This window comes from Pistacia vera, unplaced genomic scaffold, assembly GCF_008641045.1.
Source record: "Pistacia vera cultivar Batoury unplaced genomic scaffold, PisVer_v2 Contig144, whole genome shotgun sequence".
Taxonomy (NCBI): domain Eukaryota; kingdom Viridiplantae; phylum Streptophyta; class Magnoliopsida; order Sapindales; family Anacardiaceae; genus Pistacia; species Pistacia vera.
Window position 1 is genome coordinate 606,531 of NW_022195510.1, and position 14,915 is coordinate 621,445.

At 39.3% G+C, this 14,915-nt stretch overlaps 1 protein-coding gene and 1 non-coding gene across 2 annotated transcripts; one reads left to right on the forward strand and one right to left on the reverse strand.

The window, feature by feature from the left end:
- Window positions 1-8,073: 8,073 nt before the first annotated feature.
- LOC116123754 lies at window positions 8,074-8,166 on the forward strand. Its single transcript, XR_004127100.1, has one exon. It is a non-coding gene; the product is annotated as a small nucleolar RNA snoR1 (small nucleolar RNA).
- A 370-nt stretch (window positions 8,167-8,536) lies between these two features.
- On the reverse strand, window positions 8,537-11,728 carry LOC116123701 (cinnamoyl-CoA reductase-like SNL6). Its single transcript, XM_031409449.1, has 5 exons — window positions 11,226-11,728; window positions 10,539-10,720; window positions 9,334-9,528; window positions 9,053-9,206; window positions 8,537-8,944 (listed from the first exon to the last, which is right to left on the reverse strand). Exons 1-5 carry the CDS (start codon window positions 11,479-11,481, stop codon window positions 8,649-8,651), a joined length of 1,083 nt encoding a protein of 360 aa, XP_031265309.1. The 5' UTR covers window positions 11,482-11,728; the 3' UTR covers window positions 8,537-8,648.
- Window positions 11,729-14,915: the final 3,187 nt, after the last annotated feature.

Here is a 14,915-nt window from a genome sequence, read left to right on the forward strand (position 1 = left end):
TAGTCTTGGTAAAGAAGCCTAACGGAAAGTGGCAAAATTGCGTCGACTTCACCGACCTCAACAAAGCCTATCCAAAGGACAGTTTTCCTTTGCCAAGGATTGACCAACTCGTTGATGCCACCTCTGGGCACGAGCTACTGAGCTTTATGGACGCCTACTTGGGGTACAATCAGATTCTGGTGTACGCACCTGACAAAGAGCATACCTCGTTCATTACAGATCGAGGACTGTACTATTACAAGGTCATACCTTTCGGCCTAAAAAACTCTTGGACAACCTACCAGCGGTTGGTTAACCATATGTTTTTTGAGCAAATCGAAAAGTCAATGGAAGTTTATGTTGATGACATGTTGGTCAAGTCGCATGTCGCTTCAGATCACATAATGCATCTCGCTGAGATGTTCGACGTACTCTGAAAGTACATGATGAAACTCAACCCTCTTAAGTGCTCATTCGGAGTATCCTCAGGAAAGTTTATAGTGTATATGGTTAACCAAATGGGGATCAAAATCAACCTCGAGAAGATCCAAGCTCTCCTTGATATGAAAAGTCTGATAAACCAAAAACAAGTTCAAAGCCTAAATGAGAGGATCGCGGCTCTCAGTCGCTTCATATCGAGGGCAATAGATCGTTGCTTGCCATTCTTTAATATACTTAGGGCCAACAAAAAGTTCGAGTGAACTCCAAAGTGCGAGCAGGCTTTTTAGAGTATAAAGGAACACCTCGAAAAGTCGTCTCTTCTATCTAAGCCTCTTCCCAAAGAATTATATTCATCTACTTGTCTGTCTCTCAATATGCGGTCAACGCAACTCTCATTCAGGAAAATGGTAGCGTTCAGTGGCCAGTGTATTACGCGAGCAAACAACTACTGGACACCAAGATACGGTATCCAGAGATAGAGCAATTAGCTTATGCCTTGCTAATCGCCTCCAGGAAGCTGTGACCCTATTTCTATGCCCACACAATCCATATTTTGACCAACTACCCACTTAAGCAAGTTCTTTAGAAGTCAGAAGCTTCGGGTAAGTTACTCAAATGGGCAATGGAATTAAGTCAGTTCGATCTACATTACAGACTGAAGGCAGCAATCAAAGGGCAGGCTATTGTTGATTTTATTTCAGAATTCTGGTACCAGCCAAATCGAGAATCCGAGCAGTCAACCAGCGAAGTCATCCAGGAAATCGTTTAGAACTTATCGACTTGGAGCCTCTATGTTAATGGTTCCTCGAATAGAAAAAGAGCCGGGACAGATCTTCTCCTCTTCAGTCTCGAAAGGACTCGCATTCATGAAATTCTTCGGTTTGGGTTCCAAGCTACGAACAATGAGGCCGAATATAAAGCAATGTTTGCTGGTCTGCGACTAGTAAGGGAAATAAGATCAGATGCGATCAGCATTCATAGCGACCCCCAACTGGTTGTTAATCAGATTTTGGGAGAATATCAAGCCAAGGAAGAAAACATGATCAACTATCTAAAGAAGGCTAAAGTCGCACTCGAGCCTTTCAAGCGTTTCACAATCAAGCAAATCCCGAGAGACAATAACACTATCACAAACGCCTTGGCAAGGATCGCCTCATCACTAGACTTCGATATACTAGAAAGTATTCTAGTACGGTACATAGAGATTCCTAGTATCAGCTCGCCTGAGCAGACCATAGCTACAACAGAATCCACCTCATGGATGACTTCAATCATTCAATATCTCCGAGATGAGACTCTACCCGGTGACAAGACTGAGGCAAAAATCCTATGCACCAGAGATGCTCGTTACACGCTCGTCGGAGATCAGCTGTACAAGCGAGGGTTTAACGCCCCTCTCCTCCGATGTGTAATCAACGAAGAAGCAAACTACATTATGAGGGAGATACATGAAGGGATCTGCGGTAATCACACTACCGCACGATCCCTCACCAATAAAATTGTCTGCCAGGGATATTATTGGTCTCTACTTCAAGAAGACACTTTCAACTTTGTGAAAAAAATGTGACAAGTGCCAACGGTTTGCAAACATCCCACGAGCTCCTTCCCACCAGTTGACAACAATGACCAGCCCCTGGCCATTCTCTATGTGGGAAATTGATCTCACCGAGCCCATGCCAACCGAAAAAGGGGGCATCAAGTATGCAATGGTCGTAGTGGATTACTTCACCAAATGGGTCGATGCAGAGCCTTTGGCCGCAATCACTATCAAGAAGCTCAAAGACTTCGTCTTCAAGAATATAGTGTGCCACTACAGGATTCTCCATACACTCATCTCTGATAATGAAAGCATTTCGACAATGAGGAATTTGAGCAGTTTTGCAATGAGCTGGGGATTCATAAAAAGTTCACCTCAGTCGCAAGACCGCAAGCCAATGGTCAAGTTGAAGCTATCAACAAGACCATCAAGCACACACTGAAGGCCAAGCTTGGCGCTACCAAGGGCAATTGGGCAGATGACCTCCCAAAAGTTATATGGGCATATAGAATAACTCCGAGAACCTCTACTTCGGAAATGCCTTTCTCGCTAGCATATGGCTGTGAGGCTCTGATTCCAGTGGAAGTAGGAACTGGTTCACTTCGGAGAGACCTATTCAATGAAACAGACAATGAAGCACTTTTACTTGCAAGTCTGTACCTAGTTGAAGAACACCACAATAAGGCTCGGTTAAGGATAGCATCTACCAGCAACAGACGAAAATGTTCTTTGACTATAAGGTCAGGAGAAGAGACTTTCAGGGTGGCAACCTGGTCCTAAAAAAGTCTTTCTCGATGCAAGGGAACCAAGTGTAAGGGTATTGGGACCTAATTGGGAGGGTCTATACCACATCGCTAAGGTAATACAACTTGGAACATATCACCTCAAGAGACTTAATGTTTCTGAAGTACCACGAGCTTGGAATGTTAAACATCTTCACCCCTATTACCAATAATTCTGAACCCGCTCTTAATTTTGTTCATTTCTTCTGCTCATAAAGTTTCCCTTATAATCTTTATGAATAAGATTGGTCTGATTTATCTTGAAATAATATTTGTGTCATGCTCTTTTGAATGATCTTGTTCATTATAATATTTTTACAAGTTCCCTGATCAGATGTATAATATTAGCCTTGTGAAGTGCTCGAATTATAGAAGTGCTGTCACAAATGGCCGAAAACATTTCTTTTATATATGTCAAAACAAATACAATGGGCAAGAGAATATTTAAAAAAAAAAAAAAAGGAAATTCAAAGGGAAAGTTGTGAAAAACAGAAGAGGCGATCACTGGTCCCCGCCTCCAGGCTCTCTAGGCGCAACCTCTATATCCACTGGTTGGTCGCCGACCACTCGATCAACTGTTGGGTCCTCAGGGACGTATGCCTCTGACTGGTCATCCTCCGGAGGAGGCTCTTGTCCCTCTTCCTTCTCAGCATCATCAGTTTGGGCTATGGAAACAAAGATGTCCTGGTATTCATTTGGGAGGTCGGAGAGGTCCATCATCGGATTCCTTGGTTGTAAGTTGTAGATGGCCTGTATTGCCCAGTCAGTAGCTTTCCTCTCGAGTTCAAGGTTTTGTCGTTTCATCTGTTCAGTAAATGAAGTGACTTGCCCTTGGAGTAGCTCGAGATCCACCTCCAAAGCCCTTTTTCTGCTTCTTCGAGTTTTCCCACAATTGAGCTCTGTCCTCCTCCGCCTTCCTAGCACACTTAGAGTTCACCTTCAGCTCATTCTCTTTCTCACCACACTCTTTGGTAAGTCTGGCCACTATCCTTTGGAACTCCTTATTCTTCTCGCCTCTCTTCTCAAGCTCGACCTTCTGGAAGTCCACTGTGCGAAGGGTAGAATTTCTCTCCACCAAGTATTGATTCGTTTGAATGTGGACCGTTTTCACCTCTACGTCTAGAGTCGCGAAGTCCTGTTTCAGTTTGGTATTCTCTTCCCTCAGCTCGTGGAATCCTCCAGCAAAGTCCATATCGATCTTCTGTTTAGTCATGTGTAAGGTAAGTAAGGACTGTATGAGAAAAGAAACAAGAGTTAGCCTCCTGTTTTCCCTAAAATCATAAAAGTTAGAAAATCAACTGATACTAAAAAGTCCTCGACAAGAACAAATTGTTTTACCCGGCTTTGCAACTGAAGCGCAATAGCCACTAGGTCCGCAGGCCGAGAAACCACAAACTCCTTGAAGGCCATAGCCAGTTGGCATTCCAGCAAGGTATATACCATCGGTTTTATGTGTTTTGGCAGCTGCCCCATGGAATCCAGCACAAACGGCACAAGTCCTTGAGGAATAGGCACCTTATCAACCCGATGCTTGCCCGTTCTCCTTGGGCAACCGCGACCTCCCCTTCTCCTCTGCGTGAGCTCTCGGGGATCGCTAAAGTGCCAAGGGTACTCCTCGGGGGCACCCCCGAGCGGAAAGTCTGGTAAGGCTACGATCCCTCTGGTAGCATCCTGAAGCTCTCCGGCTCAAACTCAGATTCCTCCTCAGTAAGCAGTTGCTTCCTCTTCTTGGTCTTTTGGCCCATGGTTTTCTGCTTCGCGACTATGAGCCACGGGCCGAGAAGCCTTTCCACGTCACTCCATGGATGTTCGCCTTTCAGCACCAATCTATATCCTTCCTTCAGGGATATCACCGGGGGTCACCTTAGTTGGCTCGGTCGGATCGACCTGGGGAAATATGAACCCCCAGTCCTCGTCGACGGCTTTGGAACCCTGGGTGGCATGGTCACTGCGTGCCATGAAAATATGCTAGCGAAAAGGTCACCTCTAAAAAAAAGGTCCTAAGTGTGAAGATACTTACGGGCTAGAGGTTCCAAAGATGCAAAAAACCATACTTTCGCAAGTTGGCAATAGTCACGAGCAGTCTTTCGTCGCGACTCTGCTTGGGTAGACGACCGGATGTCACAATTCGGTTAAAGTCTGTTAGAGTCATCAACCTGGTCGTCTTATTTTTTGCAAAGAGACAAAAAGTTCGTTAATTTCATCAATAGAAGAGGAGCTGAAGAAAAAGGGACAGTTTGCAAATCGAAGGAAAGGAAAACCTACTCAGCTCCCTAAATTGGCAGACACCATCGTATTCAAAAAAGAAAAATTTGGTCTCATAAGCCCCGACATTACTTGGGTAGCCAAATATTCCTCCCTCGATCGAAGATTGCTTCGAGAGGTAATAAGAGTTTTTATCTTTGTTTTTCTTCAAATAGTAAGAGCATGCAGGCTCCAGCGCTGTCAGCTCGCCAAGACCATTTTCGCCACATGCGATATACATAACAACAACTATCATATACGCATTAGGCATCAATTGTAATGGTGCGACCTCGAAGTGGTCAATGATCGATCTGATGAAGGGATAAAAAGGTATCAACACCCTTCACTTAAAGATTGCCTCGGAGATCGCGACCATTCCCTCTGGGGGATTTCGAGCTGTGTATGTCCTATGCTAGTAGACATCTACGTTAAGCGTGAACTGGTCGACCACTTTCTGTATCTCGTCCCTGGTGGCCATTGATAATGTCTCTTACACGGGACTTGCTGAGGAACCCGGTGCCTGCGAGCTCGTCCCCTCGGCTGCTCCGGTCGCTGAAGTGTCCATTGCTCCTAAAGTCTGGAAAAGGGACGACATACAGAGATGACTCAGTTTTTGTATAGTGTCTCGTACGATGATGTGGAAGAGCAAAAGAAACCCTAATTTACCTTTCTTAACCCCTAGAAAAACCCTAAAAACCCTTGAGAATGAATTCCCAAGAATCCGTGCCCCAAGTTCTCACTTTTTATGAAGAAAAAAGTTATCTTTTTACCACTATCTAGGAACATGCATCGTGTAAGCTTACTAGGCAGTTCATACCCACCATTACCATAAAGTCAAGCTTTTAACAAAAATAAAAGAGGAAAACAAAGGAGAAGTCTTCCTTACCTCTTGACTGCTAGGGACGAACTTCCTGTCGTAACGAAGAGTGCGCATCAACTGGAAGAAGAACAGATCGATTTCGCGAGTGCAAGAGTTTTGTTTTTCTCTCTGAAAATGTGAGTTATGTGATAAAACTTGACGCGAACCCGGGGTTTCATAGGGGGAAAGATGACGATTGGTTTCCCTAGCGAGTGATGCTTGGGCCGGATATGTTTCTCGCCATTGATTACAACCACATATCGTTAATCCACGTAAAGAGTAACCTTCATGCTTCGTGGATACCAATCGACGTTTCCCAGTAACCAAGCATCAGTGCGGTTACCTCCTCCACATTAAATGCGCCTTCATCTGTATTTAATGCTGTGAAAGGGAATGTCGTTTTAGCATGGCTTACATTTAATGCGCATGGTTGGCACTTATTGCGCAAGAGACATGTCTATCAGAATAAAGTTTATTTTATTTACCTGACCAGCTATCAAGCGCAACAGTAACATCTGAAGAGGTCGTTCGAGTAAAACACTCTTCGCCATGTATTGATTTCGAGACGATGTGATCCCTTGTTTTCGGTAAAAATGTGCTAAGTATTTTCAGGTCACGAGCGACGGATGAACTTCAAAGCATGTTGGTACAACACTAAGCAGGGCCAGGCCCAGGTCATTGAACCTGTGGGAGAAGGTCGCCTCAGCTCGCTTGTGCTATTCTTAGAGACCTATGTTGTGACCTCCTTACAGCTCGTTGGTCGGGTTGAACCACTAGTTTCACATTATCTTAACTGCTTGTTTCATACAACTCGATCATGCATCACTCAAGATAAGTCAGGTCACGGCATAATCATGAAGTTCTCAAGGTTCAATCCTTAAACCTTAAATGGGAGGCTTCTGCTATGCCTAGTAAATCAGGGCTAACGTAAGCTCACGCCAGCAAGGGCTAATCAGAATTCAGGAAGGCTTTGTACCGTCCAGACGCTACAACGTCGCGCAAGGACAGGAGAGGTAAGGCTGTCATCAGTGTGGCAGGTGAAAGCTTGGCTTGTGAGTGGCTAAGAATTGTCCACCTGCCCAAGCCCTACGCGATTTAAGGATATATCATGTACGGTTAGCCAATGGGAAGCGGGTTAGGAATTATACCACATCTGCCTGACTGCAGAATCATGATTATTACCTTGAATTCCTCGACTATAAATAGAGGGTTCCTCTCTCATTTAGGGGATTCACTCCTTTTTAGTTTTCAAAAGCAGACTCTCTCTCTATATTTAAATTCTCTCTAGATTGTAACTCAACTCTATGTACGCGACCTGACTGTAATCACCCATTAATACAATTCTAGTGGATGTAGGATTCACTTTTGAGCATCCAAACCACTTTAAAAATTGTCTCTTATTTATTCTCTCGTTGCACATTTCTATATCACATGTAATTTTTAAGTGCGCTTATCACTTTACACGTGCGAGTCGTTGATGTCAAAATCAAGCATCAACAAGCTTGTTCAGAATGAAAGTTATGATAAATAAATAAAGATTCTGGCTTTTCACAAGTTTACTTTTTTTTTAATCTCAGATTTCTTTTTTTTTTTTTTTTTTTATTGTCCTTTTTAATGTGTAGAAAAACCTTACTTTGATATGACTGAGTTTGGAACAGATACATTTACTGATTTACACTTAAACCCATTTAATTGTCTCGAATTAGTCTTATATTATTTTTTTTTTTTTTCTAATGGCTGAGTAGGAGCTCTAGTGACCACTGCTATTAGGGACTGTGACAACTCAAACTCGAAATACCATATTAGATCATTCTCTTACACTTTTATCATCAGATCATTGAAACTCGAAATACCATATTAGATCATTCTCTTATACTTTTATCATCAGATCATTCAATGGTAGTTAACTAATCTCATACTTGGTTAGTTCTGAGTACACAGGTTTGAGAACCAAATTGGCATCCCAAGTGTCATTTACGTGTATCAATGCTGAGGTTAGAGCCAACCCAGTATAAAATGGCCCAATCAATCAAATGGGCCAGGCTCAGACCTAGCCCAGAAAGTCCAGTTAAATTTTATAAATACTAGCGTCATGGTCAACAAATGTGCATATTCCTAACCCTAACGTCGGGACAGACACGGCCGCTCTCTAACTTCGCCATCTTCGTCTTCCTCTGTTTCTTCTTCTTATTTTGTTTGTTTGGATTTATGTAATTTACAGTTTGTGCTTGGGCAAAGATGAAGAGTGCTTTATGTTCTGACACCTCTTGTATGAGAAGAGCTTTACCGCTCTTCTTTGAGCACAGATAGCAACTCTCTGAGCCAACTCTTTCATTTTACTATTCTTTATTATTCTTTTCCGTTTACACGAGAACGAATCGGTGTCTTATACTTGTATATAGGCATCGGTTTTTTGGGATGTCTTTCTCAAGAATGTGCAGTATAAACGCCATGTCGTTTAAAGAATTTGCAGTATTATGGATGAGCAGATTAATGCTGTGTCTTTTAAAGGAATTAATCTTTTGTTTTAGATTTCACAATTTCTTTTATAAAATTTTTCGAAAGTTTTGCTTTTTTATTTTCTTGCAATTTAATTTTAATGTTATTAGTTTATATTAATCATTTTATTTTGGAGATTTAAGAGATGAAGAACTGGCAAAGAGGTGAAGAAATATTCCTTATAACTTTTCAAAGGAATAAAATAAAAGATTTATTAAGGCATTGCAAATGGGAAACATATGGGCAATCAATGAAAGAACATGCTCTATCTTAAATCCTCGGTAAACTTGAGCAAATATACCTCCTCCTAAAATTGATTATAACAAGGTCTAAGCGTTCTTGACATGAGAGTTGTAAGCTTCTTGTTTGACAATTCAAATGGCATAGATATAATGTTTGTATTTCCAGATAACTTGTTTTTTGGCATTCCCACTTGGCTTTCTAGCCTTTCTGCCTCATCTTCTCTTTTAATGACTTTATCAAAGCAAATATATCTTCCAAATCCAGTCTTGTTCATCGCTTCATATACACATACATGAGCCTCGGCCAGTCTCATTACATCCACTGTTGCCAGCAACCCATTTGCGTACATCTCTTGGGCTCCTGCATTGGATTATTTAACAAGTAACAACATTATTATCAAATTAAATTACGCTGGGAACAGAAACTGTTATGAAATGGGTGAAATTTTGAGAGTTATATTATATATACCTTTGAGATAAGCAATTGTTGCTGTGGGATTTCTTTGAATAAAGTCAGGACCTGTAATGAGACCTGGACAAATGGTGGCTAACTTTAAGCCTCCTTCCTCAGCTATTTGCCATGCAGCCTTCTCTGACCTTAGTTTGCCCAAGGCATACCATAGCTGTCAATTATCAAAAATCTATTAATCAACTAATCTGGTAAGACGTGACATCATTTACCAATAGAACTATTACACAGAACATAATGTAATGTGAACCGAATTTATGGAGAAATGCAAGGAAAAATACCTTCTTGTTTATGCAGAGTGGTTCATTACTCCAGCAGTCTTGGTTAACTACTTGAGACAGGTCTTGCTTGGCGCCTTCTCGCCAAATGCAGGCCAAAAGTGAGGATGTAAGCACACAATTTTTTACTGAGGAAGTTCTTGCGCATGCCTTCATTACACTCTCAGTCGCTTTCACTTCTATCTCAGCCATACATTTCTAACAAAATCAAATTCAAAGCATTGGTTAGTTGTTTATAGAGTAATTTTACAGAAACACAGTTTTGTTCCCTAATTCATAATTTCTAAGCATATTCTTTCCGGGGGTTTTGTTATGCTACTAGTCCATCAACGTTACTGGGAATATGACTCATAATACACAATGATATAGCTAAGTTCTATGTTAAAACTTCTTCGCAAATTGGTGCTCAATGTTAGGATTATAACATTCCACGTTACGACTCGTAACAACGGCCACATAGGCCCATATTTTCATGGCCAAAAGACCAACTTCCTGTTTTAGGCATTTATTATTAGTTTCTTTTTCAACATACAAGGGGTCTACTACACTTACGATGCTTGTCCGTTTATGATCTTTATTCCTTTATCTTTGCTGGGACCAGCACATAGCTCCAGAGTTAAATTATCAGATTCAGACGTAATATTCACAAGACAAAAAGATGATGAAAGGAACTTGAACCAGTAATACTGAATAATTTTGTGTTGATTGCTTGCTAGTAAAGATTTATGGTTGAGTTTAGTGCCTTCTTCTGCCCCTTTAATTTAAGAATTTGACTAGGTAGGTACCGGAACCATGGAACCATAGTTCTTGGTAGCTGGCACCTCATTAATGGAACCTCTGGTAAGTGCAACTACACAGTAATGCAGATGACAGGAAGAAGAAAAAGTTTGTGAAATCTAACTACCTTTTGGTACATTAAGCCACACACTACATGCAAGGGAAAAGCTAAATCAGATCCCATAACTCCACTAAATTGAGATCTTATAAAACTAAACAATATATCAATTCAACCATTATTAAGCATTCGTAACATTGTCACTCCCATAATTTAGTGGTACCCAATATGCAATTAAGGCCAATGGGTAAATCCCAACTATGTGCACTCACCCACCAATCACACTATCAAGTATCAAGTAAGAATATGTAGGAAAAATGGACATAATTCAAAGATGTTAAAGTTTCAATGCAAGGAATGAATAGAGACTTACAGAGTAGCCAGAGAGGCCAACAGGATCAACAAATGCAGAGGTGTGGAAGATGCCACGACAGCCCTCGAACGCTTCCACCACATCCTCAACTTCAGTTAGCTTGGCAGTAACCACTGACAAATTATTATTATACGTCCTCATCTCCCCAGAACTCTCCATCTCTCTCAATTTCTCTATATCTTCTGCATTTATAATTTGAGTTAAGGCCATACCAAACCCAATCAACAATATACATATTGCATTCACTTTCTTATTTTTTTTTTTAATTTAAATTATTTTTGCAGAAAACATATTCCATTGTGTTTCTTAAACAAAGTAACCCCATTTATTCAAACATACAGTTGATCGAGTTATTTTCATCCATTGAATTTCAAATTTTTTAAGGGGTAGGAAGGTTTATAATGAAATTTTATTGGAAAAAAACTATCAAGACAGATGTTTGTGACAAAATTAAAATCAAGGGATCTCGTATTCTCGTGATATAAAATAAAAACAATTGGGAAGTTCATTATATTAGTTCTTCAAGAAACAGAGTTGATAATAAATACATGGTACTTGAATTAATCATAAAATTAAAAAAAAAAAAAAATCAAATTTTTTTTTTCACAAGAAAGCCGAATGATTAAAAATAAAATAAAAAAATCATTTATTTTCTTGTGTCTTGAAACAGAGAGATGAAAGCGTTACCTTGATTATCAACAATGATTCGAACAGAGTATCCACGAAGCAACAGCCTGTTGACAATAGCCAAACCCAAGAACGAAACGCCACTAGTGACACAAACCACCTCATCACGGCGGCGCTCATCATCATCCATTCTATCACGCAACCCTCTGAACTCTTCATCGTCTTTCCTTCCGTTGACACCGGCGCAAGCCACCAACATGCGGCGGAGCTCCTCAATCTCCATCCTCTTGCTCTCTTCGGTCTGCAGAAACCCCATCTCTGAAATGGAATGGAGTTGAAGAAGAAAGCAGACAGAAATGCTTAAAATTCGTAAAGTGGTTTGGTTTGTGAAAGCGTTTCAGTTAAATATCTATTTGTATGTAGAAAGAAGAACCGAAATCCAAATGGCTACGCGCGGAGATTGAGAATAAATCGCTTATCATGCAAAAAAGTTATGTTGAATTTTTGCAACTCTGTAATGGCGTTGAAGAATGGAAGACTTTATAAATGAGCTCAGCGCGGCTGGACTTGGCTCACCTTGCCTGACTCGGTTTGGTTGTTGCAGAAAATGACACCGTATTACTAACAAAGAAATAAAACCTCTGTTGGTAAATATCGATATTGTCGTCAGAGTTTTTATGCAATATTAAAGTAGGATTGGTTGAAAATTAGAGAGCAGAGAGAATTTGAACAAGTCTAGTCACTAATTAATTTGAAGACTATATCATATAATAAGTTGAATTACGTCAGTTAATCACGGTTATTAAATTAAAAAAGTCATCCATTTGGGTTATATAAATTCAGAGGGTGAGATAATGAAGACGTGAATTATGTATTGGAAAACGTATAAAATAAAGTTGTATTTTCCGTATACTTATTATTCGAAGTTCAAACTCAAGGTATGATATATACAAAAAATAAAACAATTCATTGACATCACTATCATTGATGTAATCAAGAGAGTTATTCAAAAAATTGTTTGAAAAATACTATGGTAAGAGATTATCACTAGGTATCCCATTCCTATTAATTCTATCGTTAAAATGTTTCTAGTGGGAACTGAATTAGATTCTCTCCTTTTCCTTTGTACGTACTTACATTTATTAAAGAATAGGGCCAGCAAAATAAAAATTATTTACCTAAAAATGAATAAATAAAATATTAACAGTTAAAAGTGAGGGCGGCTTATATTGTTTTTATAGTTAATGATTAATAAAGAAGAATAAATTACAAGGGTTCATGGGTGGTCTGGTCTTCTAAATCGCCCAATCATTCAATATTGATAGCCAATACTGGGTAAGCAATTTGGGCCTACTCTCCTTCTCGGCAATTTAACAAAGTTGACCTTGTGATAAACGTTCCAATCTTCATAGCCCGTCAAGTTTTAACAATCCACTCCTTCCTCACGAAACCATTTACTTATTTCCGCAAGTTTTATTATTAAAAAAAGAGTAACGGACATGTTCCCACCCAAGGTTAAGCGAAATGTAAAGTTCTCACCCTAGTTTTATAAATTTCAGATTCTCACAATAGCGAATCCAAAAATTTCACTCGATGAAAGCAAAAAATAAACCAAAAAAAAAAAAAATTAAAACCAATCATATTCATACTTTTTTTTTTTTTTTTCATTATGATAAGCTTCAACAAAAAGTTATAAAATACAAATAAATATCTTTTAAAAACACAATTTTTGTAAAAATAAAACAATTTTTCTACAATGGTCCTCGACGAGTTTTCATATTCTGAAAACATTGGATAATGATCTCATCATCAACTGTATCAAATACATCTTTCTCAATATAGGTGACTAAGCAATCATTCATCCATTGATTTTCCATTCGATTGCGTAACCAACTTTTTAACAAGATTCATTGTAGAAAAAGTCCTTTCAATGATCACAGTCGCAACTAATAAAACCAATGCATGTTTCACAAGCTTATACATCAACGGATACAAAATGTTTTTTTTAAACTAAACTAAAATCTTAGTCAAATCACCAATTCCTTCTAACTCAGCAAAATTTATCACAAGGACGTCTGTCAATCACATAAGTCCTACTATGGTTCTCAAGTACCATCAACTCAAGTGCAAAAAAATCAGTTGGATAAAACTAAGCAAAACGGATCAACTTATGTTTGTCAAAAGCAGAGAATGAAATACTTGGATCTAAACATGTCATACAAAGAAGCAGCTCAGTACTAGCCTTAGTGAAACGAGTGTTAAGTTCTTGAAGTTGCATATCTATCACTGTATAAAACAATTCAACTCAATAGTGATGCAAATTTTTTATGTGCTCAACTCTTCGTTGTGGCCGCCTTCGAATTGCAAACATATCATCCATATTCAAAATGGCAATATTATGTTTTTTGGCAAAATGAATAAATTTTACTCAACAAAGATTTTCATCATTCATCTCTCAACAATTGTAACCGTTGTTTTGGAGACGTTGACTAGGGCCGTAGCATTTACAATGTCTTGATTTTTTCTCTACAATGCTTGTGACAACTCATTAGTAAATGCAAAATCAAAAGAATAGATTACATCTAATAGATTTAGGGGTGAAATCGAATCAAGTCGGGTATTCGGTCAATTGAACTCAACTCGATCTCTATTGTACCGAGTTCGAGTTCGAGTTCAAGCCTGATCAAACCTGAGAAATCAAGTTCAAACTCGAACTTGGTACTTGAAATTGGAAATCGAGTTTGAATTCAAGTTCGTATAATAGGGCTTTTTTTAGGGTTTTAGTCGAGTTTTATTCGAGTTTTAATCGGGTTCAAGTTTGAACTCGATTTCAAGCTCATCTAACAGGGGTGCATTTGCAAATTTTATAACGTTTAAATTACATATAACCCCTATTACTTTAAAAACTGTCAACTTAACCATCGAGCTTGGAAATACTCGCGAATATATTAAGTCGAGTTTTACTCGATTAACTACTCAAACTTGACTCGACTAATGCGGAGTCGAGTTCAAGCCAACATCAAGTATAGTTTGAGTGGCTCGACTTGATTTTCACCCCTAAATAGATTACATGGTTCACCCCTTTGTTCAAGATTTAAACCATTACGTGCAAACCTAACAGCTCTTATTCCTTTCATTTTCACTCTCAATAAAATTTTTAAAAACTAATAGATCCCTTTGCATAAAAGTAAAAATCACAAAGAATATGTAATAAATATATTAGAATTAAAAACGGGGTTTTACAAAAACAAAATCCACATTTACCGGGCCGGCTATTCCGTTCTCAAAATCTCAAAGATTTATAAGGATAAAATTTAAAATAAATAGAAATAGAAATAGAAAATCTGAAATGTTTAAAAAATTGAGTGGGGGTCGTGGTCCCCACTCATCATTCATTAAATCTGCCCCTGGATTCTCACCCTTAAATTAATACTGTTAATGAATTTTGACTTCTGAAACAGCTGCAAGGTGTGTTATTCATGTATTGCCCTTACTTTTGATTTCACTGTCGCCCAGCCATCATCACCATCCAGCCACCCATCATCACCTTTCAACACCATCATGACTAAAATCCCAAAGTCACCACCACCATCGCAATCCCTCTAAACCCCAAAGTTAGCCTCGCTGCCACCAAACAACCACCACATACCAACACCAAATCACTCACAAATTCAACCACAAACAAACTCAACCACAGTCACCATCACCACCCAACGTCACACCACCACTCCTATCTAATCACACCAGCCA

Bases quoted from the DNA above. Each gene is read 5' to 3' on its own strand.
- LOC116123701 (XM_031409449.1), bottom strand. From the start codon at position 11,481: ATGGGGTTTCTGCAGACCGAAGAGAGCAAGAGGATGGAGATTGAGGAG. The intron at 9,529-10,538 runs GTAAGTCTCTAT...TGATTTTGTTAG, and splicing joins TTGGCCTCTCTGGCTACTCT to AAATGTATGGCTGAGATAGA. The intron at 8,945-9,052 runs GTATATATAATA...AATCCAATGCAG, and splicing joins AACAATTGCTTATCTCAAAG to GAGCCCAAGAGATGTACGCA.